We start from the raw sequence: 22,805 nt of genomic DNA on the forward strand, positions 1-22,805 counted from the left end.
AAATAAAAAACATTGTTGTTTTTTTATCCGCTGTTTTTTTTTAACGTTTTGGTCCAAGTGAAATGTTCTATGGTCTCTCCTGTTTCTAAATATAGCTAAATCGCTTGGTTTGACTATAAGTAAAACTATTTTTGTAAGCATTTTACGAAACATCTATGGGAAAATAAATGGCAGCTGAAATCTCTTGGTGTGCATGCTGAAGCAGGAAGTGACGTTGGCGCTACTAGGAAGCTAGCTGCTAAAATGAGGTGAACAGATGTTGCTGTAAGGAGCTGGTTGAAGTTTCTCCTAATGTAAACATCCACACACATACCTCATCGCAGTCTCCCTTCACGTGTGCGTCAACAGGGATGCACAAACAAAGCAAAGAGGATTTTATTGCTGTCATTACTACAGCCATGTACTGTATAACGCAGGCCACCAGCGCTATTTTGTAATATAGCCTCATGCAGCTAGCTTCCTAACATTATTCAGACTGCTGTAACCTAGGCTTTGACTAAGTTATTAGTTGCAGGAGGTTCTAATCAATGGTTGACAGCTGCAGAATAATGTGTAAGCATACAGTCAATAATATGAACGTGTTTATAAATTAATAGCTATAGGAAACCTTTTTTGCTGGTGGGAGACCCCCCAAAATAGACTGCATCTATCTAATATACCGATGAGTCTTACACTGAGTTTTATGGTCGTTTATTTATTTTTATTAAAACAAAATTATTTGTTATAATTAGTTATTATGAAGTTAATATTTCTGTGTGATTTAAGTTACCAGCTGCACTTACCGTAAATTCCGGACTATAAGACGCACCGGTCTATAAGCCGCACCTTCAAAGGTGACTATTTTTTTCTTCTATAAGCCGCACCGGACTATAAGCCGCGGGTGTTTTGATGTTTAATTACCATATGAAAGGCTTCGTGCACAGAGGGGATTGTCGGGAAATAGATGGCTGTTTGGGGAAGCTCCCATTTATTAACATTTCAACAAAACAAAAGTCAGGTCACTAATCCCCAGACAAAATCACACATTGTGGTATTTTTTGTTTTTTTTACAGTGCACACAGTGTCCGCGGTGTGGTGAAAAGAGGGCAAGAGAGGAAATTAAAACAGAAGTGGATTTATAGTTAGAAAGAGTGCTAAAGAAGAGAGAATTCCGTTTTTTATTTTTTTTATTTTAGTTACTCACAGTACTATTGACCAGTCCAACTCAAAAGATATTCGGCAGTTTCACTTTGAGCTCTTGTTCCGCCGCTGTCCATCAATGGTTATGACGAGTCTCGCTGGGTACAGTACGCCAAAGCGATATCCATTGACTCGATGATGCTGTTGTATGTTGCGCGTTTCTGTTGCACCAACGCGGACGGTGAGGGGCTTCTTCCCCGCAGCCTGGAGGATGAGTTGACGGTCGGGCCAGCGGAGTAGGCAGATGAAGATGGCCCTCGGTGGCAGGCCGGGGTCTGGACGTGGCCGAGGCGCCCGGTGTGCGGGAGAAAGGAGGAGGAGGAGAAACCGCCACCTCCACAGCCAGCCACCTCACACACCCCAACTGTTTAATAGTGCCCGGCTCGCATGCCTCTCGGTCGGCTGGCCGGACAATATGCACCCCGCTGCAGCAGGCAGCAGCAGCTTCGGGAGGTTTTCTCACTGTGTTCGGGACTTCGGCTCTAACTCGGCCAGATGGCTGGACACGAGTGAAACTCTTCACGGTTGCATTATTTTCTTTAGTGAGTGAGTGGATGGACTTCTGCACGTTTTCAAACTTGTTTTCAAGCTGCTCAAAACCTCTGAGCGATGTCGGACTTAATCGATAGTGTTTCACGGAGTAAAAGTTTAGCCCAAGCGGTGTATCTCCAGCCTCCAGCAGGTGAGTCATTTCCTCATTCATGGCGTGATTGCTTCGTCTTTTTCTTTCTGCTTACCTGTGTTGTGTTATGTTATGTTATGTTATGTTGTTAAAAGAGGGCAAGAGAGGAAATTAAAACAGAAGTGGATTTATAGTTAGAAAGAGTGCTAAAAAAGAGAGATTTTTTTTTTTTTTTTGGAAAAAATCCATAGATAAGACGCACCGTTATATAAGCCGCAGGGGGCAAAAAAGGCCAAAAAACGGGAAAAAAGCCGCGGCTTATAGTCCGGAATTTACGGTACTTTTTATGTGATATATTTATGCTCATGCATGCAGTTTGCAACCTTTATGTTTGCTCTCTTGGCCAGGTTATGTATGTGAAACAAACATACGAATCAGATGGTGGCCTGGTTACTGCTTTTTTGATAATCTGAGTCAATATTTTATCACCATCGCTGATAACATAATGTACAGAATGTACACAATGTATAGTGAAGTGATTTTGTGAAGTGAAAAACGATAGATAGGTCGACAGACTATAGGCCGACAAAAGTTATTTTAAGTTGCGTTGATTATCTTTGAAGAGGTAGGGCACACTTATCCTATACTGCAGTGATACTCAACTGGCGGCCTGCGGGCGCCCCCTGTGTGGCCCGCGATGAAATTGCAAATAAATAAATAAAATAAAAATAAATTACAGTGCACCTGAACGCAACATGCAAGATACCCGCTGAATAAGTGTCCAAATGTTCATGTCATTCTGGCCAATACTCCTGCTCAATACTTATAGCATTTCAGTCTGGAATATGGAATATCTTTCAATAATCTATGATTTAGCTGCTAAATTGTCAAATACCGCCGTCTGCTCGCTACCCAGGCACTTATGTATGTACTTAACCTAACTAACTATCCGGTGTGCACAACATTGTCAGACTAAACTCCGGCTGACACCCCAAAAACCTACAATCCGCTACAGAAAAATGTATATTTATTGTTTATTAACTGGCCCCTGGCCTTCTATCATTTCACGAAAGTGGCTCCCGGGCAAAGCAAGTTGAGTATCCCTGCTATACTGGTTGACAGTAGGGATGCACCGATCCACATTTTTTCACTTCCGATCCGATTCCGATACCTGAATTTGGATATATCGATACCGATATTATGCCGATACCAATATTTTACTTGAATATACAGTATAGGCAAAGATTTGGCCAATTAAAGATTTTTTTTTTTAATATACCTTGCAAAAAGCAGACAAAATTAAGAAAATATACAAGGCAAAGAAGGATACTATTATACATGGGCAAATTGTGGCCAGCACCTGTGCGGCCCGTGCTGGAATTGCATTTTTTTTTTTCCCCAATTCCGATTCGATCGATTGACAACTCAATACCAAGAAGTAATGTCACTTGATTCTGCTTCCTTAAAACTATCTTACTATTATTTGATTTGATTCTTTTCAAGCAATGCATTTGTTTGTTCTTTTATTAATTTGATCTTCTTTTTTTTCCAATATTTTATTTTTAATTTCTCAAAGCAATTCACAAACAAGACAAACGAACATGCTCACACACAAGAAAAAAAGAAAGAAAAAAAAGTCTCTGCATCCGTATAACAGAGGTCATGTCCGTCAACCACAGTTGGAAAGAAGCTGACGAGGATGACTTCCATTCCTTCAGAATGAGTGTTTTAGCAACGGTTGTCCCCTGTGTTAGAGACTGCTGCACAGCTGTAGGGAAGTTCAGAGAGGACTCCGAGCAGCCGAAGATGGCAAATTCTACCTCCGGCTGGAAGGTTATTTTATAGGCCTTAGATCTTTTCATAAGTCTTTTATCTTTTGTATCTCTTGTCTGTATTTTTGCACTTTTTAATTGTAGATATTTTACTGTATTTTGCATTACTCTGTAAATCATAATGTGCTGTACTGTACAAATAAAGCTACCTTGCCTAGCTATGAAAGATAAATTATTTCTTGTGTTAGAATAAAATATTAAAATTTTAATTTCCTTATAAAAAATGGATACTGTATCATAAAATCTATATTCTTTAAAGGATCAACATTTACCAACAAATTGAACAGATATTTAATTACGACCATATGATATTGATTTATTTTATAGGATATATGATATGCTATTTTGTGAATGAGCTCCTGATGTGTGGGGCCTGTGATATCCACAGGCCTCCACACGGAGCAGTCATTTGCAGTCACACAGCTAATGCATATGAATAGAGGAGGCTTTAACGCCACATTCTCTACTAGACTGTCAACTCCCAGGCCACGTGTCCTAGGCTTTGTACTAGACCCAGGGTATACACACACATGTGTAGTGCACACAGGGAGAATGTGAATGAGCTCCCATTCAAAAAAGTGACAGTCCTGTTGATAGCCCTGCTCCCCAGGTTGACAGCGTAAACATAAGGACCGCATGGCCTTCAGACACACACACACACACACACACACACACACACACACACACACACACACACACACACACACACACACGCAGAACATATGGCTGAACTACACATGTGTAGGGTTTCAACTGTTAAACTCTATAGGTCACGGTGATCGGCAGCCCTCGCATACCAGCCAATCAACACTGTGGGAGACCAGGGGCTGGTCGGATTAGTCTTCTAGGATTCCGAAGCGGGATACTAGATACAGGATTCTAGAATGTTTCTGGGCTATATCAAGGTCCTGAGATGGAGCAGGATACTCCAGGATTCTAGAATGTTTCTGGGCTATATCAAGGTCCTAAGATGGAGCAGGATACTCCAGGATTCTAGAATGTTTCTGGGCTATATCAAGGTCCTGAGATGGAGCAGGATACTCCAGGATTCTAGAATGTTTCTGGGCTATATCAAGATCCTGAGATGGAGCAGGATACTCCAGGATTCTAGAATGTTTCTGGGCTATATCAAGGTCCTGAGATGGAGCAGGATACTCCAGGATTCTAGAATGTTTCTGGGCTATATCAAGGTCCTGAGATGGAGCAGGATACTCCAGGATTCTAGAATGTTTCTGGGCTATATCAAGGTCCTAAGATGGAGCAGGATACTCCAGGATTCTAGAATGTTTCTGGGCTATATCAAGGTCCTAAGATGGAGCAGGATACTCCAGGATTCTAGAATGTTTCTGGGCTATATCAAGGTCCTAAGATGGAGCAGGATACTCCAACATTCTAGAATGTTTCTGGGCTATATCAAGGTCCTAAGATGGAGCAGGATACTCCAGGATTCTAGAATGTTTCTGGGCTATATCAAGGTCCTGAGATGGAGCAGGATACTCCAGGATTCTAGAATGTTTCTGGGCTATATCAAGGTCCTGAGATGGAGCAGGATACTCCAGGATTCTAGAATGTTTCTGGGCTATATCAAGGTCCTGAGATGGAGCAGGATACTCCAGGATTCTAGAATGTTTCTGGGCTATATCAAGATCCTGAGATGGAGCAGGATACTCCAGGATTCTAGAATGTTTCTGGGCTATATCAAGGTCCTAAGATGGAGCAGGATACTCCAGGATTCTAGAATGTTTCTGGGCTATATCAAGGTCCTAAGATGGAGCAGGATACTCCAGGATTCTAGAATGTTTCTGGGCTATATCAAGGTCCTGAGATGGAGCAGGATACTCCAGGATTCTAGAATGTTTCTGGGCTATATCAAGGTCCTGAGATGGAGCAGGATACTCCAGGATTCTAGAATGTTTCTGGGCTATATCAAGGTCCTGAGATGGAGCAGGATACTCCAGGATTCTAGAATGTTTCTGGGCTATATCAAGGTCCTAAGATGGAGCAGGATACTCCAGGATTCTAGAATGTTTCTGGGCTATATCAAGGTCCTAAGATGGAGCAGGATACTCCAGGATTCTAGAATGTTTCTGGGCTATATCAAGGTCCTGAGATGGAGCAGGATACTCCAGGATTCTAGAATGTTTCTGGGCTATATCAAGGTCCTAAGATGGAGCAGGATACTCCAGGATTCTAGAATGTTTCTGGGCTATATCAAGGTCCTGAGATGGAGCAGGATACTCCAACATTCTAGAATGTTTCTGGGCTATATCAAGGTCCTAAGATGGAGCAGGATACTCCAACATTCTAGAATGTTTCTGGGCTATATCAAGGTCCCGAGATGGAGCAGTGAAGTATACACGAATGGAACAGTATTTAGAGCTTCATGAACACTGGGGCACCACCATCAAAATGCAACATTCAGCATTTCAAAATGGCAAATTGGTCGCAAATCTTAAAGTAAATTATATATATATATATATATCATAAAGTGGCATGGTGAAAGAAACTAACCTGACGCTGCCGAATAATTTGTTTTCACATAACTGGAACGAGTCGCTCGAGAAACCGTTTCAAAGGGCAGGCACTTTCAAAAAATACCTGACAGGTGATTGGATGAACCACCTGTCTATCACGTCTATCACAGGCTCATTCTCGCTGTCGCCACACCTAAAGCCCGCCCATAGCTGCATAAAAATGGAAAAAAGTCCAAGGCAACTCTTCTTATGATTAAAAAGCCTTTATTCTATCTTGGCTAGTTCAAACACTCCAACATGTTTCGGCCTAAGCCTTCATCAGGGACAATCTGCCATAGCTGCCTCTGGAATGATGCTGATTGGTGTGAACCACCGGTGGTTCAGATTTAAACCAATGGTGTTGCATGCAGTGATCTTTAGTGGAACATGCCTCCAGATGTTCCCTTCACACGGCCTCATCTCCCACTCCACATACATGGAATGGACCACATGACGGGCGGAGATTAACACCTCAGCAGATACACGCTCGGGTTTCCCCTCTTTGGCACATACATGCACAAATGGCCCCACACACACACACACACACACACACACACACACACACACACACACACACACACAAACAAAAACACTCATGTAAATGTGTTTTGACAGACACACACGCATACATGTAAACACACACAAGCAGACACATGAACATTCGCACGCATGCGCACACACACACACACACACGCACGCACTCATCGCACAAGTCACAGACAGGTGGCCGGCACAGAGCGCATAGCAGGAAAGTGTGTGTGTGTGTGTGTGTGTGTGTGTGTTGAGATCGGGGGTCAAGGAGGTGTACAGTCCTTTGCCACCTGCCTGACTCTGTTGTCACACATCAGCTAATTGGGCTTTCCCAAATTCCCATGCAGAAGATGGACACACACGCGCACACACACGCGTGCACACGCACACGCACGCACACACACACACACACACACACACACACACACACACACACACACACACACACAGATTGTGCAAGACTGATTGAAGGAAACACCCAGAGAGAGAAGAGAGACAGAGACACACAGAGAGACAGAGACACAGAGAGAGACACAGACACAGACACAGAGACACACAGAGAGAGACAGAGACACAGAGAGACACAGTGAGAGAGACATAGAGAGACAGAGAAGAAAGAAAGGACAGAGAGGGACACTGACCAGGGTTTGCTTGTACCTCAGAGCCTTCCTTTCCGACGCATCTGCAGCCATTGACTCACTGTCACTGACCCAAAAATAAACCCACTCACTCTGTCTGTCTCAGCATTACCAGGCCCGCGCTGGACACCGAGCCAGCACACACACACGCGCGCACATGCACACACGCACGCACACACACTGCCTGTCTCAGCATTACCAGGCCCGCGCTGGACACCGAGCCAGCACACACACAGGGGCAGACATGGACACACACACGCACACGTACGCACACACACACTGTCTGTCTCAGCATAATCAGGCCCGCAGTGGACTGGACACCGAACCAGGACACACACGCACGCACACACACACTCAACGCACACATGCACACACACACACACACACACACACACACAAACGCACACACACACACACACACGCTCAACTCACACATGCACACACACACACACAAACGCACACAGACACACACGCTCTCTCTCGATCACACACACATTCTGATGGTGGACAGCTCCAGCTGGGGCTGCCCTCCTCCCTCCCACCCTGGTGAGGTTAAGTCAGCAGTAGGGATGGGTATCGTTAAGGAATTAACGATACTAGTACTCTTATCGATACTGCTTATCGATCCGGTACTTTAACGGTACTCTTATCGGTACTTTTTGTTATTTTTACGAGAAAAAAATCCCGAAACAAATGGGACTGGTTGTTGTCGGTTCTTTTTGTTATTTTTAAGAGGAGAAAGGGGGGGAAAAAGAGACAAATTAACCTGGTCACAGTTAGGTGGCACTCATTTATCCTTTCCTCATTCATTCTCCCACTAGCACTAGCTTTTTTTTTTTTTTACTTTTTTTTTATGCCTTTTCATATATATAGACAAAACACTCAGCAACATGAATAAACAAAAACAAAACAAAACAAAACAAAACAAAACAAAACAAAAACCAACAACAAGAATACAGAAACATCACCAACAGTGACAAAACAAAAACAAACAAAACAAAATATATAGATGAAACGCAACACCTTTCCATGTTTGATTGCTGATCAATTGTTGGAAACAACTTCATGTCTATCACAACCATTACTTCAGTAACTCACATTCCATCACAAAACATACAGGTCTTATTCCACCAACATACAAGTATTTCATTGAACCCTTGTCTTTATTCAGTCGTCATTTCTGACCTACCTGATGTCCATAATGACCATATATCACTAAAGTTGTCCATTTTAAATTGTATTTTAGCTGTAATCATTTCCATGATGGACACCTCATTCACCTTTTGTTTCCATTGTTTTATGTTCGGGGGTTGTGGCTGCAACCATAGGACAGTAATATTTTTCTTAGCTATCAAGAGCATGGTCCTCAATAAATACAATTTCTTTTTTTCCATTGGAGTTTCTGTTGGGATGCCTAGGATAAATAGTTTTGGATCAAGATTTAATTTTATATTCAAAATGCGTTCTATTTCCTTTTTCACATCCTCCCAGTACCCCTGCAGCTTAGGGCAAGCCCATAGTATATGTGAAAGGTCTCCCTGTTGGCCACAACCCCTCCAACATAATCCTGATGATTTTCCATATTTAGCCATTATGGCAGGAGTTCTGAAATACCTATTTTTGACCTTCCAGTCAAACTCCACTAGACATACACGCTTCATCCCATTCAATTTCAGAGATTACACTATTCAATTCCAGTTCCCATCTTTTTTTGCTGTCCCAATCTTTCTCCCTTAAATCATGTTGCAATGCTTTGTAGAATTTTGAAATAATTCCTTTCTTAAGTTTTTCTTCCTCCCCTCTTATAATGAGTTGTTCTATGTTTGATGGATCCCTTAATATATTTTCCCATTCCTTGTTTTTCTGGAGATAATGTCTAACTTGTAGAAATTTATAATGATCTTGGGCAGGTAGATTAAATTCCTCACTAATTTGTTCAAATGATTTTAGTGTTTGCCCATCGAATAGTTGGCCAATATACACCAGTCCCCTATCCATCCATTTCTTAAAGCCTGTATACAAACTGGCTGGTTGAAAGTCTGGGTTTAATGCAATTTTAGTAGCTCTTGATATTGAGTTTGACAATCTTAACTTAGTCCTTATTTTTGTCCATATTTTCAAAGTGTTCTCTACCCATTCATTTTTTATTCTTAGTTTTTTCCATTCTTTCTGGCTCATAAATGGTAGAGAGCCTAGTGGTACTGGAGAAGAGTTCTGTTCCATTTCCACCCAAATGGAGTCTTTATCTTCTGTAATCCATGACATTATTGTTTTAAGTTGTGCTGCCCAGTAGAAATGTAACATATTAGGTAAATTTAAACCTCCATCTCCTTTAGAACTTTGTAACCTTTTATAACTTATTCTTGCCTTTTTATTTTGCCAAACAAAATTTGAAATCATCTTGTCTAAGGTCTTAAAAACAAATTTTGTAATATTCATTGGAAGTGATTGAAATAAGAAAAGCAAGCGTGGCAGTACATTCATTCGCGTAATTTCCACTCTACCCATTAATGTCAGAGGCAGGAGCTCCCACTTTTTCAAGTCTCGTCTTATCTCTGAAATCAATTTGTCATAGTTGGCCTTAAATAAATGGGATGTTGATGGTGTTAATATCACTCCTAAGTATCGGAAACCTTTCTTGGTCCATTGAAATTTAACTCTTTCCTCTAGTCCACTTGGCCTCTCTCCCGAAAGCATCATTGCAACAGATTTAGTTTCATTGATCAAAAAACCTGAAATTTTTCCATAATCATTTAAGTCCTTCAACAAAGCAGGTATAGAAGATGAAGGTTTGCTGATAAAGGCAAGTAAATCATCCGCAAATAGCGAGGTTTTGTGTTCTTTATGTCCATCATCAGTTATTCCACAAATTTCTGTATTTTGTCTTATAGTCTCTGCCAGCGGTTCAATACTCAGAGCGAACAGTAGAGGGCTAAGACAATCCCCCTGTCTCACCCCCCTTCTAATAGGGAAGAAATCCGAGCAACATCCATTCACTCTAATACGTGATTTTGGATCATTATAAATGATTTTTATCCAGTTGATAAAGGCAGAATTGAATCCAAAAACGTGTAGTGTTTCATATAAAAAACTCCATTTAACCCTATCAAATGCTTTTTGGGCATCAAGACTAAGTATTAGAGATGTTTGTTTATTCTTTTGGGCTCTTGATATGATATTTATAGTTCTTCTTATATTATTTGCTCCCTGTCGAAATGGAACAAATCCTGTTTGGTCCGGATTAATTAATTTAGCTATTTTTTTCTGTATTATTTGTGCCAAGATACTGGTTAATATTTTCAAATCATTGCATAACAAACTAACTGGTCTATATCCCTCACAATGTATAGGGTCTTTGCCCTCTTTGTGCAACACAGAAATAATAGCTTCAGACCATGTTCTTGGAGGGTCTCCTTTTGACAATGCATAATTAAAGACTTTCACTAGTATTGGTGTAATCTGTTCGGAGAAAAGTTTGTAAAATTCTCCTGGCATTCCATCTGTTCCTGGTGATTTATTATTTTTCAAGGAAGTTATAGTTTTCATAACTTCTTGGTGTGTTACAGGCTTTGTCATATCAAATGCCTCTTCCTCTGTCAGTGATGGTAAGTATATTTTTGAAAAGAAATCTTTATTTTCCTTTTCTATTAAGGTGGAGTCTGAATCTGCATATATGTCCTTAAAGTAAGCTCCAAAAGCTTCTGCTATATCTTTTGGTGATGTCAAAGATTCCTTAGATTGTGGATGGGTTATTTTTGCCACCAGTCTACTTGACTGGGTCTTTCTTAATTGAAAAGCCAATAAGCGACTAGCTCTGTTACCCATTTCATAAAACCTCTGTCTAGAGAAACGAATAGCACCTTCTGCCTTATATGTTAAGTGTTCATCTAGTCTCTGTCTAGTTTCTTTCAATTCCAAGAGTGTTTTATTTTTAGATGTCATTTTATGTTCTTTCTCCAAGTTGTTAATTCTCTCTTCAAGTTCCTTCTGTTTTTTTAACTGAATTTTCTTCATTCTCGATGATATTTCTATCATTTTCCCCCGGGTAACTGCTTTACAGCCTTCCCATAGAATTGAGGGTGTAACTTCATTGTTGTCATTTATCAGAAAATACTCTTCAATATTTTTTCTAAGTTCATTTACTATTCCTTTATCTGATAGAATTGAAGTATTCAGTCTCCAATATTTAAAGAATGTTTCACCTCCCATATCCATAGTAAGTACAACCGGAGCATGATCACTTATAGTTATGGATTCAATTCTGCAGTCCAGTACATTATGCATATGTTGCTTTGATACCAGGAAAAAAATCAATTCTTGAATAACTATTATGTGGATTAGAGTAGAAAGTAAAATCTCTTTTTTGAGGATTTTTGTCTCTCCATGGGTCAATCAATCCCAATTCTTCAATCATATTACCAAGCATTCGATGTTTTTTAGATCTTGGGCCATGTTCTGAGGGCAACCTGTCCATTCGACCATTTTGGACAACATTAAAATCTCCTCCTATTAACGTCGTCCCTCTCCCCTTGCTAACTATTACATTTGCTATGGTTTTAAAAAACGTAGCATCATCTTCATTCGGGGCATAGACATTTACAATTGTCATAACAGTATCTCCTATAGTACCCACTATCATAACATATCTACCTTCTACATCTTTAGTGATACTCTCAAGAACAAATGGGACTGATTTGTGAATTAGTATAGTAACCCCCCTTTTCTTGCCATAACATGCATAGTATACTTGATTTACCCATTCCCTTTTTAACTTTTCATTCTCTTCCTCCGATAAATGAGTTTCCTGTATCAAAGCAATTGAGCATTTTAATTTCTTTAGTTGATTTAATATTTTCTTTCTTTTAATTGGATGGTTTAAACCATGCACATTGTAAGATCCAATTATCACCTTATTCATAATTTCTTCATATTTATTTTACCATGGAATATGTAGTTGATAAACCAACCATGAACAGACCAACTTAATCCATCTCCAATACTGCTGCGTTTCAAATAAACCAAAACTCCTTCCCAAAACTGCCTCCTCCCGGCTGAATATGAGCTTATATCCTTCATAGCTGAAACTCACAAGCTGCTTTATCAGCTCATACCAACCTAGGAATAAACAAATAGAAAGAAACAAAAAAACAACACCCCCCTTCCCTATATATGTGTGACCTCCAATTTTAACCCCCAAATTACCACTCCAAACGAACAAAGAAAAAAAAAAAAAAAAAAAAAAAGTGACAGAGAGATGTGGCGAGTTCTCTCTGGGTTAGCACTACGTGCATTTGCAACTCTCAAAGTTGCAGCTCTTTTGATAAGAGAAAATAAATGTATCTTTCCTCTCTCAATTGACCCCCCCCCCAACCCCCTTTTTGTAATTTAAATGAACGAATTTATATATATTTAAGCTAGCATATCTTCAGTCCCTCAGTGACACAATTTCCCCATACCATCTTTCCTGTGTGTAAGACAGGCTTAAATTTACAGTTATTCTCAGTCCCCTTTCAGCTTCTCACCCTGCCCTCATTTAGGTGAAACGGTTGGAACCAAATCCACGAAGGTCTGCATGTCTGTCTTTGTCATCACTGGCTGTTGTCTTCTCTCTCTTCTCCCCCGCACTGTGGTCCAGTCATCCTGCGACGCTCCGTTCCTCTCGCTTCTCCCCCGCACTGTAGTCCAGTCGTCCTGCGATGCTCCGTTCCACCGGCCGTGTGTTTCTTCCTCTTGCACATGGATCCCCATCTCTTTAAGCGTAGACACGGCTTCTCTTAGTGTATAAAAAGTCTTTATACCCGTATCCAAGAACAGTTTTAATTGTGCCGGGTATGGAGATTGAGCCTTGATATTCTTTTCTTTCAGTTGTTTAATTATGTCCCGCACCTGCCTCCTTTTCATTTGCACTTCATGTGTATAATCTTGATTGAAAAAAACATTGTTACCTTGGAATGTAACATTGCGTTGTTTCCATGCTTGTCGGAGGATTTGATCTTTTACATAATAGTCCAAAAGGCGAACAATTATCGCTCTCGGCTGGGGCGAAGTTGTGTCATCTCTTCTTGCATTCAGTAAGCGGTGTGCTCTCTCAATGCGGACCTCCATTTTCTCTGGTAATTGTAGTGAAGCGCATATGAATTCAGTCATAAATCCGACAGTGTCTTTTTTCTCAGCCCCTTCAGGAATCCCATAAATACGTATATTATTTCTCCGTGATCTGGATTCCAGATCTTCACATTTGATTGCGAGCTTGGCTTCCTTAAATAGTAGGAAAGCGACTGTTCTTTCAAGCCGGGCTGTTCTGTCTTCCGAACCTTTCACTCTTTCCTCCAGCTCTGTAGTTCTTTGCTCCAGACCAGCTGTCTTCTCCACCAGCTCTTTAAAGTTGTGCTCCAGTCTGGTCAAGGTGCTTTTTGTCTCACGAGCGGCCTCTTTGTGTTCTTGTCTTAATGTACGTAGTTCTGCCAAAACCGCACCGGCGTCGGCGTGGCTTTGTTCTCCATTGTCCGGTGGAGCGTCCGTTTCAATCGTTTCTTTTATTTTATCTTTCTTTCCTCTACCTCTTCCCCCCATTTTCTTGTCTTTTAGGTTATTGTCACTTTTATCTGGTTTCTGTTGTCTCTTTTTTGAGTCGATATACTAGTTATCAGGGTTTTTCAGGGAGCCTTCGCCTTCACGCTGCTACCACCAGCATGACGCCACCGGAAGTCCCTCTAGCACTAGCTTTAACAAAAAAAAGTAGCAAAATCTTAATGGGTGCGTTTTTATTATTAATTTAAATATCCTAAAATATCCTTCTACCACACTGTGCCAATAGCAACATTCAGCTAGGGAAACTGAAAGCATAATAAAAAATAAAGCAAGACAGTATCTGTCTGCTGTAGCCTACTTCCTCCCAAATCACTAAATAAAAATCCCCCCTGCTCTGAAAGTAACATTTCTGAACAACTGAGATGATGATCGTCACCTGACGATTTATATCAGACTGTATTTATGATGATGAACACACCCAAACAGCGGAGAAATATTTACTACTCTCGTCTTATTCATTACCACGTTCACATAGTTACCTGATGAGGTAGACTGGCAACCGTGGCATCATTGACAGGAGATGATGGAGGGCGAGCTAGCTTGTCAAAAACTGTGCATTTCTCCGTTTGAATGTGATGCACTTTGGCTAAGTGTTTAGACAAATTGCTCGTGTTTCCACCTTTTACTAGCGAAGGTTTTATTGCACTTGTGACAACGTGAATTGTCACCATCGACTCGAGTGAAGTACAACCACACTTTAGACCGCTTCGCTCTTTCAGCCATTCTTTAACATGTGCTGTGCTGCTCAGTTGCGTGTCCATCTGCCTGCCTGCCCCCTGTTCCCTGCATGTCTGCTGTGTGTGCTGTGGCACGCCCAGCAGCCCCTCCCCTCTCTGTCCTCACTCCAGTACTCCTCTCATCTCGGCTGCAGCTGTGTGTCTCTCTCGTCTGAAGGAGAGCAACGCGGAAAAGATTATCCCTTTTCTCGTTCGGAAATCGCAAAAAACACATCATAAGCCTGTCTTACGGAGTTGGTGAGATAAAATGTGCAAGATAACGTAACGTTGATTTAGCAATTATATAGCCTATAGAGGAAATCTATTTTCTTAATTTCTCCACTCCAGACAGTACCGATAAGAGAACCGTTAACGTGAAAGCTTATTGATCCTCCGGTATCCCGAAATCCGGCCCCGGGGCCAGTTTGGTACCGGGTCTCGGTACCCATCCCTAGTCAGCAGTGAATGTGAATGAAGAGATGACGGTATTCCTTCATTCATAATGTTGACAACATGCCAAACGCCATGTCAATTAAGAAGCCCATTCAATTGAACTGATTTGAACTGAGAGAGAAAGTGAGATTAGATCAGGGAGAATGTTTTATACCATTGCAGACGGAAACTGAATCAATCCTTATCTCTCCTGACAGACATTTGCATTTTGGTCTTTCAAAGACTATGGCTGTGTCTGAAATGCAAGGAAGCTGCCTAGCATCTAGCTACCTACAGTAAGTGGTAACCTGCTTAATGAGGTACATGCTTAATGAAGTACCTGCTTAATGGGGTACCTGCTTAATGGGGTACCTGCTTAACTCATTCACCGCCAAAGACGTCTTTAACGTGTTATCAGGAATAGCCATCCACGCCAAAGACGTGTTTGACGTGTTTTTGTTTTTATTAGTGCAGCGCGTAGTTCAAAGACTTCCCCAGCCTGTGACATGTTATCAGGTCCCTAGCCTCAAAGACAAGCCGACAACACGCGATCAAACACATACCGCAGCTGTTTTTTTGAAATGGGGGAGGAGGCAAGAAGACAAAAGCCGTGAGAAACGCTGCCTCTTTGCAGAGTAGGAGAGAGACGCCATTGTGTACAGTTGTGACAGTGTGCTGAGTTGAGTTGAAGTTGAAGTTGAAGAGATTACAGTAGCTAGTAGCCTATAGTCGTCAGTTTAGTTAGCGTTAGTTAGTTGTAGTATAGTCTGTAGTATAGTTTAGTTAGTTAGTTGTAGTAGTCGTAGTCTAGTCAGTCATGGTGAAGGCAAAAGGAAAGACCAAACACCGTATCGCCCCTCGGCGTGGCGGTGCCCGAGCTGTTCGCCTTGCTGCTGGGCAGCGGACGCTGGATGAGTTGTTCGCGGTTGTCAAACCCGTGACCACCATCGATCCGGTTCCAGCGCCTGGTCCCAAACCCAAGCCTCCTGTGTCCCAGCTCGAACGAGACGAGACGGAGTCAGAACTTAGTGACGAGGAGGAGATCGAGGGCAACACAACAACAGACATGATTCCCCAGGAGGAGCCATTTTCCAGGGCGCATTTGCGAGACGAGACGGAGTCAGAACTTAGTGACGAGGAGGAGATCGAGGGCAACACAACAACAGACATGATTCCCCAGGAGGAGCCATTTTCCAGGGCGCATTTGCGCCGTGCAAAGACGCGCCGGGATTACATTGAAAGTGACTTTGACTCTCAGCCATCAAGCTCCCATTCGTCTGAAGAGGAAATGGTCACACCGTCGCCAGTTGTCCATGTCGAGGGCGAGGAAGACTGGACTCCAATGCGACAGGACCCCGATGATCGTGGTAAGGAGTAATTTTGTTGTTGATATATATGCATATTGTACAGACAGTACCAGTACCAGTACCAGCTTCACGCACAAAGTCCCAGTGATGATGTCATCACACTCACACAAAGTCCCAGTAATGATGTCATCAGTGTGTGTGTGTGTGTGTGTGTGACTACTGACTACACTGTCTCTGCATTCTATGATCGTATAGTTTACTGAGAGACTAGTACACTACACTGTCTCTGTACTAAATGTGATTATATAGTTTACTGAGACACTAGTACATGTACTAGTGTCTCAGTAAACTATATAATCACATTTAGTACAGAGAGACAGTGTAGTGCACTACACTGTCTCTCTGTACTAAATGTGATTATATAGTTTACTGAGGATATGTTGCTTTTATTTCAGATGAGGACGAGCCGATTGTTGCAGAACCCAGTGAGCCCACATCTCAGAATAAACAACCTAGATCAAAAGGTAAGATATTGTTTCCCTCTTTTGTGTCTTTGTCCAAAATGGCTGATCTACAAGCTCACAATTATACATGTTGTGTGTGTGTTGTAAATTGTATTGTAATGTATGTATTTCTTTATTTACAGGCCGTGGTGCAGATGGAGAGCCAATGGAGGGACAGTCCAATGACCAACCCAAGAAGGGCAAAAAGAAAGACTGCACCAAAGGTATGTTCATTTTCCCTCTTTGCCCAATATAGCTGATCTACAAGCCTGTGCGTGTGTGCAATGTGTGTGAGTGTGCTATAGTAATGTATTTGTATTTCTATATTTTTATAACACCTATCCTGTATCCAGAGCAGCAATGGTACTGCATGGACGAAGTGCCGTGGGAGCCAGAGGACATCCCGTTCACTGCAGTTCCTGGACCGCTCAACAGTGCTGCTGCGCTGGAGTCGGACAAGCCAGTGGACTTCCTGGAATTCATCCTGACCGAAGAGCTGCTGCAGTATGTTGTTGACCAGACCAACCTGTATGCACAGCAGACAATTGAGGCTGGCGCAACGAGTGTAAGGCTCGATGCATGGAATCCTGTTGACATCCCTGAACTGAAGGCCTTCCTAGGGCTCCTCTTCCTGACTGGGCTCATTGAAAAGCCTGACCTGGAGAGTTACTGGTCCACGAACGAGGTGCTGGAGACCCCCTATTTTGGAAAGACAATGTCCCGAAACAGATTCCAGATCATTACGCGTTTCCTGCATTTTACTGACAACACAGCAGTGAGAAACAATGATGACAGGTTGTATAAAGTCCGCCCAGTCTTAGACATGCTAGTGAACAAGTTCCAGGAACTCTACCAGCCAGGCCAGAACATCTCAATAGATGAAGGAACTTTACTGTGGAGAGGCAGATTGAGCTTCAAAGTTTTTAACCCACAGAAACCTGTGCGTTACGGGATCAAAAGTTATGTATTATGTGAGTCCCAGACAGGATTTTGTTATAATTTGATGCCTTATTGTGGAGACGGTAAATCTCTTGTAGATACAGTGTGTGGTCTCCTGTTGGGGCTGGAACAGCAGGGCTACAAACTGTACATGGATAACTTTTACAATTCTGTAAACATGTGTGATATCCTGCTAGATCTGGGGACACATGTATGTGGCACACTGCGAAAGCATAGAGGAGAACCACCAGCTATCCACCATGCGGAAAAGGCCACCCTGCAACCAGGGGGCAGAATTGCCTTCCACACTGACCGGGTTCTGTGCTTGGCATGGCGGGACACAAATGTTGTGAGAATGGTATCCACATTTCACCAGAACGAGATGCGACAGGTCTTGACGTGGAAGAAAGGTGTGAGGGGGAAGGTGGTGAAGGAGAAGCCTGTCTCTGTGATAGAGTACAACCAGTCTATGAACGGTGTTGATAGGCTGGATCAAATGATTTCGTACTACCCGTTCATCAGGAAGTCCTATAAATGGACAACTAAATTTGTTATGTACATGTTCCAAATCTGCCTCCACAATGCTTTCGTCCTGTACAGAGCTAAAAACCCACAGGGCACAGTAAAGACCATGTATGCGTTCCAGGAGAGTCTGATACAGGCGTGGACCACTGCCACAAAGCTCCATAGAGTTCCCTATACGCTGACCATCCGAGTAGGCTGTCTGCCAACCTGGCAAAGCATTTCCCTGTCAGGAATGACCCCACCCCCAAAAATGACAACCCAGCTAAGAAATGCAAGGTGTGTCTGGGCAACAAAAAGAGAAAGGAGACACGTTTCCAGTGCAACTTCTGCCGCATCCCCTTGTGCAGGGTCCCCTGCTTTGAGGTCTACCATGACACTCTGAACTATAAAGAGTAAATTCCCCTCAGTGGTAGAACAAACTCCCCACTGAGGTCAGGACGGCCGAATCCCTGCCCATCTTTTTTTTCAACTTTTTATTGGTTTTCAGTGAGTCCACCTTTTGGAAAAAAAACTCACCTTTTCAAGCTCCACTTGAGTCCCTCCTGAACTAACCCTTTTGATGTAGCATCTTCCCCCCCCCCCTCTCCACCCCAAACCCCCTCCCCCCATCTAGCATCTTCCCCCCCTTCTTCACCCCAAACCGCCCCCCCCCCCCCAAAAAACAAAAAACAAAACATTGATGTTACTCTACTGCTTGCTGCAAGGGTCTATCTGTGTAGATGATGTTCCACAGTTGATTCCACTAATGTTGACAGAATGTGACATTGTAAGTCGCTTTGGATAAAAGTGTCTGCTAAATGACGAAATGTAATCTAAAGAGACACACATGGGCCCCGCGCACACACATTCACACTCACTCACACTGAGTAAACTGTATTGTTGAATGTAAAAAAAGCACTTCATGTGTATATATATATATATATTTATTTTTTTGTCATTTGTATCATAACGAATAGTATTTACATGTCTGATGTCAATACAGTTCAAAATAAAAGAATTGAGAGCGAGTTCTGCCTGAGATTGTGTGCTTTACAAAAATGCCATTTTCTGCAATTTCTCTTCTCAGAGAGACCTTTTTGGTGAAAACAGGGTGTATATAAATGGCTATAAGTAGAGTACAGAAGATGCTAAAAGCTCACTTTTTTTTTCCTGGTGAACCCAGAGACGTACATCTTCATTTTGAGGTATTGCAAATCACTTTGGTGCTAATAGATAATTTACTGTGGGTCTTGAAAGATGACCAACAATTATGAAAATCTTTGGCCTGTGCTAAATATTGGCAGTCCTAAACTGGCCATGAATGAGTTAATGAGGTACATGCTTAATGAGTTACCTGCTTAATGAGGTACTTGCTTAATGAGGTATGTGCTTAATGAGGTACATTCTTAATGAGGTACCTGCTTAATGGGGTACCTGCTTAATGGGGTACCTGCTTAATGAGGTACCTGCCTAATGAGGTACATGCTTAATGAGTTACCTGCTTAATGAGGTACTTGCTTAATGAGGTACTTGCTTATAATGAGGTACGTGCTTAATGAGGTACATTCTTAATGAGGTACCTGCTTAATGGGGTACCTGCTTAATGGGGTACCTGCTTAACTCATTCAGGGCCAATGACGTCTTTGACGTGTTATCAGGAATAGCCCAGAGGGCCAATGACGTGTTTGACGTGTTTTTGTTTTTATTCGTGCAGCGCATAGTTAAAACACTTCCCCAGCCTGTCACATGGTATCAGGTCCCTAGCATCTAAGACAACACGTGAACAAACACATACCGCAGCTGTTGTTTTGAAATTGAGCAAGAGGAAAAGCAGAAAACGGGTAACGCTTCCTTGTGCAGACAGGAGAAACGCCATTGAAACGCGCCTCGGCGCGCTGCACGAGCTGGAGTCGCCTTCCTCTGTGCCAGCCAGGAGAAAACGGGAGAAAGTAATCAAGAGATGTGTTTGATCATCGGAGGAATGAGGAAATGATCGATCAGTTTGCGAGGGCGGTGAGGACGTGTTGAATAGCCGAGGGGAAAACGGGAACGATCAGATAGCAGGGAGGATATGACAGGGAGACATGGACGAGGACTGGTGGACCAGAACAAAACAAAATAAACACACAAGGCAGAAGCGGCAGTCACAGCAGCCCGCTGTCCTTTCTCAAGAGCTATTCAGTTGGTTCATGAAATCGCTGGGCTGCGTGCCCTCCAGTGTTGCTCCTGGCCAATCCCAGCGCCACAGGGCGTGGTTATTGCTTATCCTATGTGGGGTTAGAAATCTAAAAGGGGGATCGTGTGTGTGTGTGTGTGTGTGTGTGTGTGTGTGTGTGTGTGTGTGTGTGTGTGTCTGTCTGTCTGTCTGTCTGTCTGTCGGTGTGTCTGTCTGTCTGTCTGTCTGTCTGCACACTCACTCACACCGAGTAAACTGTATTGTTGAATGTAAAAAAAAAGCACTTCATGTGTATATATATATATATATTTTTTTTTTTTTTGTCATTTGTGTCCTAACGAATAATATTTACATGTCTGATGTCAATACAGTTCAAAATAAAAGAATTGAGAGTGAGTTCTGCCTGAGATTGTGCCCTTTTACAAAAATTGCCTTTTCTCCTGTTTATTTTCTCAGGGAGACCATTTGGGGGAAAACAGGGTGTATATAAATGGCTATAAGTAGAGTACAGAACATGCTAAAAGCTCACTTTTTTCCTGGTGAACCCAGAGACGTACATCTTCATTTTGAGGTATTGCAAATCACTCTGGTGCTAATAGATAATTTACTGTGGGTCTTGAAAGATGACCAACAATTATGAAAATCTTTGGCCTGTGCTAAATATTGGCAGTCCTAAACTGGCCCTGAATGAGTTAATGAGGTACCTGCTTAATGAGGTACATGCTTAATGAGGTACATGCTTAATGAGGTACATGCTTAATGAGTTACCTGCTTAATGAGGTACGTGCTTAATGAGGTATGTGCTTAATGAGGTACATGCTTAATGAGGTACCTGCTTAACTCATTGAGTGCCAGCCACTTTTGGAGAACGGACGCTCCCAGTGCCAGAGTTTCAGAGCGTTTTCAGTGATTTCTCGAGGCCCACAGAATATTGTGTGATATTACTATGTAAACACTGAACACGCACAAAGAACGATGAGACTATCTTCTATCATCTGCAAAAAAAAGTTTATTGATATCATTTTCCGTTCTTTAGTTATCAGCCGGAGAAGATATGTTGATTTTAGCAAAAACACACGTTTCAAATAGAAGCTGAGATATTCCGCCTTTTGTGAAATGAAGCATTTCAAGCACATCATTGACTCTGAAGCTAATATTTTCTGATGTAGTCACACCTCAAAAATAATTTCCTTCAATAAAACAGTGAAAACAAAGGAATTTTGTTTGGCCAAATAATATTTTTTAGCTGCAACCAGCAGCGCTGGCCCCTGCGTGCGCAGACCCTACACCTTCTTGCTGGTCTTGATTTACTGCTGGTGGGCATCAGATATTCTAGCTTGTTTGCCTGTCTCTCTGTCTATCGAGCCTGCTGCTGGCTGGGTCTGTATTTACTGTCAATGGTTGTATACTGCCCTGCGTGCCCCAATCCCCTCCTCCTCCTCCGTGGGAGTGTCTCTGGGGCTCTGCTGCTTGCTCTGCGTTTGCTCTGTCTGCACTGAAAAGTGCGCTGCATCCCCCCGCTTTTTCACAGCGTGTCGCCGGCTCCCAGCTGAGAATAATGTAACTTTACAGAAAGACGCTGGTGTCGGCAACTAAATCATATGGAGGGGCCATCGCAGCGGAGACGGAGGGGCTCAATTGTGGCAGCAGATTGACTGCTGTTCACAGGCACAGCTAACGTTATGCTTCATGCATATCGATGCGATTTCCGTTTCCTAATGACTTCTTCTCTCTTTTTTCCTCGCCTTTCTCTAATCTGGAGAGCACTGTCGCCACCTAATGGGTCCCTAAAATAGCTTTTACACATTCAACATGCACCATACTTTCACAGGAGATGGATCTGGCTTTGATCCACGTCCCACCGTCAAAAAACGCAATTGACGACTTTAGTCGTCATTGGCACTCAACGTTACTATCCGAATTGACGACTAAAGTCGTCATTGGCACTCAATGAGTTAATGAGGTACCTTCTTAATGAGGTACCTGCTTAACACATTGAGTGCCAAGGACGTCTGTGGACGTCCTAAAAAAAAGTAACGAGAAATGCCAAGGACGTCTGTGGACGTCCTAAAATCATAATTCATATTATTCCATAATTCTGCTGTTTAAGGTCGTACCCAGCCAGTGAGCATGAATCCCTTCAAGGGATCACACGGCGCCACCTTAAAAATCTACACGGGAGCTGCGCCACCCTAAAACCTTGGCGCTAGATCCTTTACTTTGTGCAGGAGAAAGCCGTGATCAAAGAGACACCGATGCATGCTGCAGCCAGAGCCATATAGATTGCTCTGTCTGCAGCTGACAGTTGGCTGCGATCCGCGA

At 42.4% G+C, this 22,805-nt stretch overlaps 1 protein-coding gene across 1 annotated transcript in view; it reads right to left on the reverse strand.

Moving 5' to 3' along the window:
* Positions 1-7,369, reverse strand: part of LOC310784853 (chloride channel protein 1-like) — a gene marked incomplete at both ends in the record, with an annotated part of 71,640 nt that extends 64,271 nt beyond the window's left edge. The window contains one exon of the mRNA XM_083645890.1: positions 7,319-7,369. Coding sequence (XP_083502016.1) covers positions 7,319-7,369 — 51 coding nt within the window. The remainder of the gene's footprint in view (positions 1-7,318) is intronic.
* Between the last annotated feature and the right edge of the window lie 15,436 nt (positions 7,370-22,805).

This window comes from Poromitra crassiceps (genome assembly GCF_964638095.1).
Source record: "Poromitra crassiceps genome assembly, chromosome: 11".
Taxonomy (NCBI): domain Eukaryota; kingdom Metazoa; phylum Chordata; class Actinopteri; order Beryciformes; family Melamphaidae; genus Poromitra; species Poromitra crassiceps.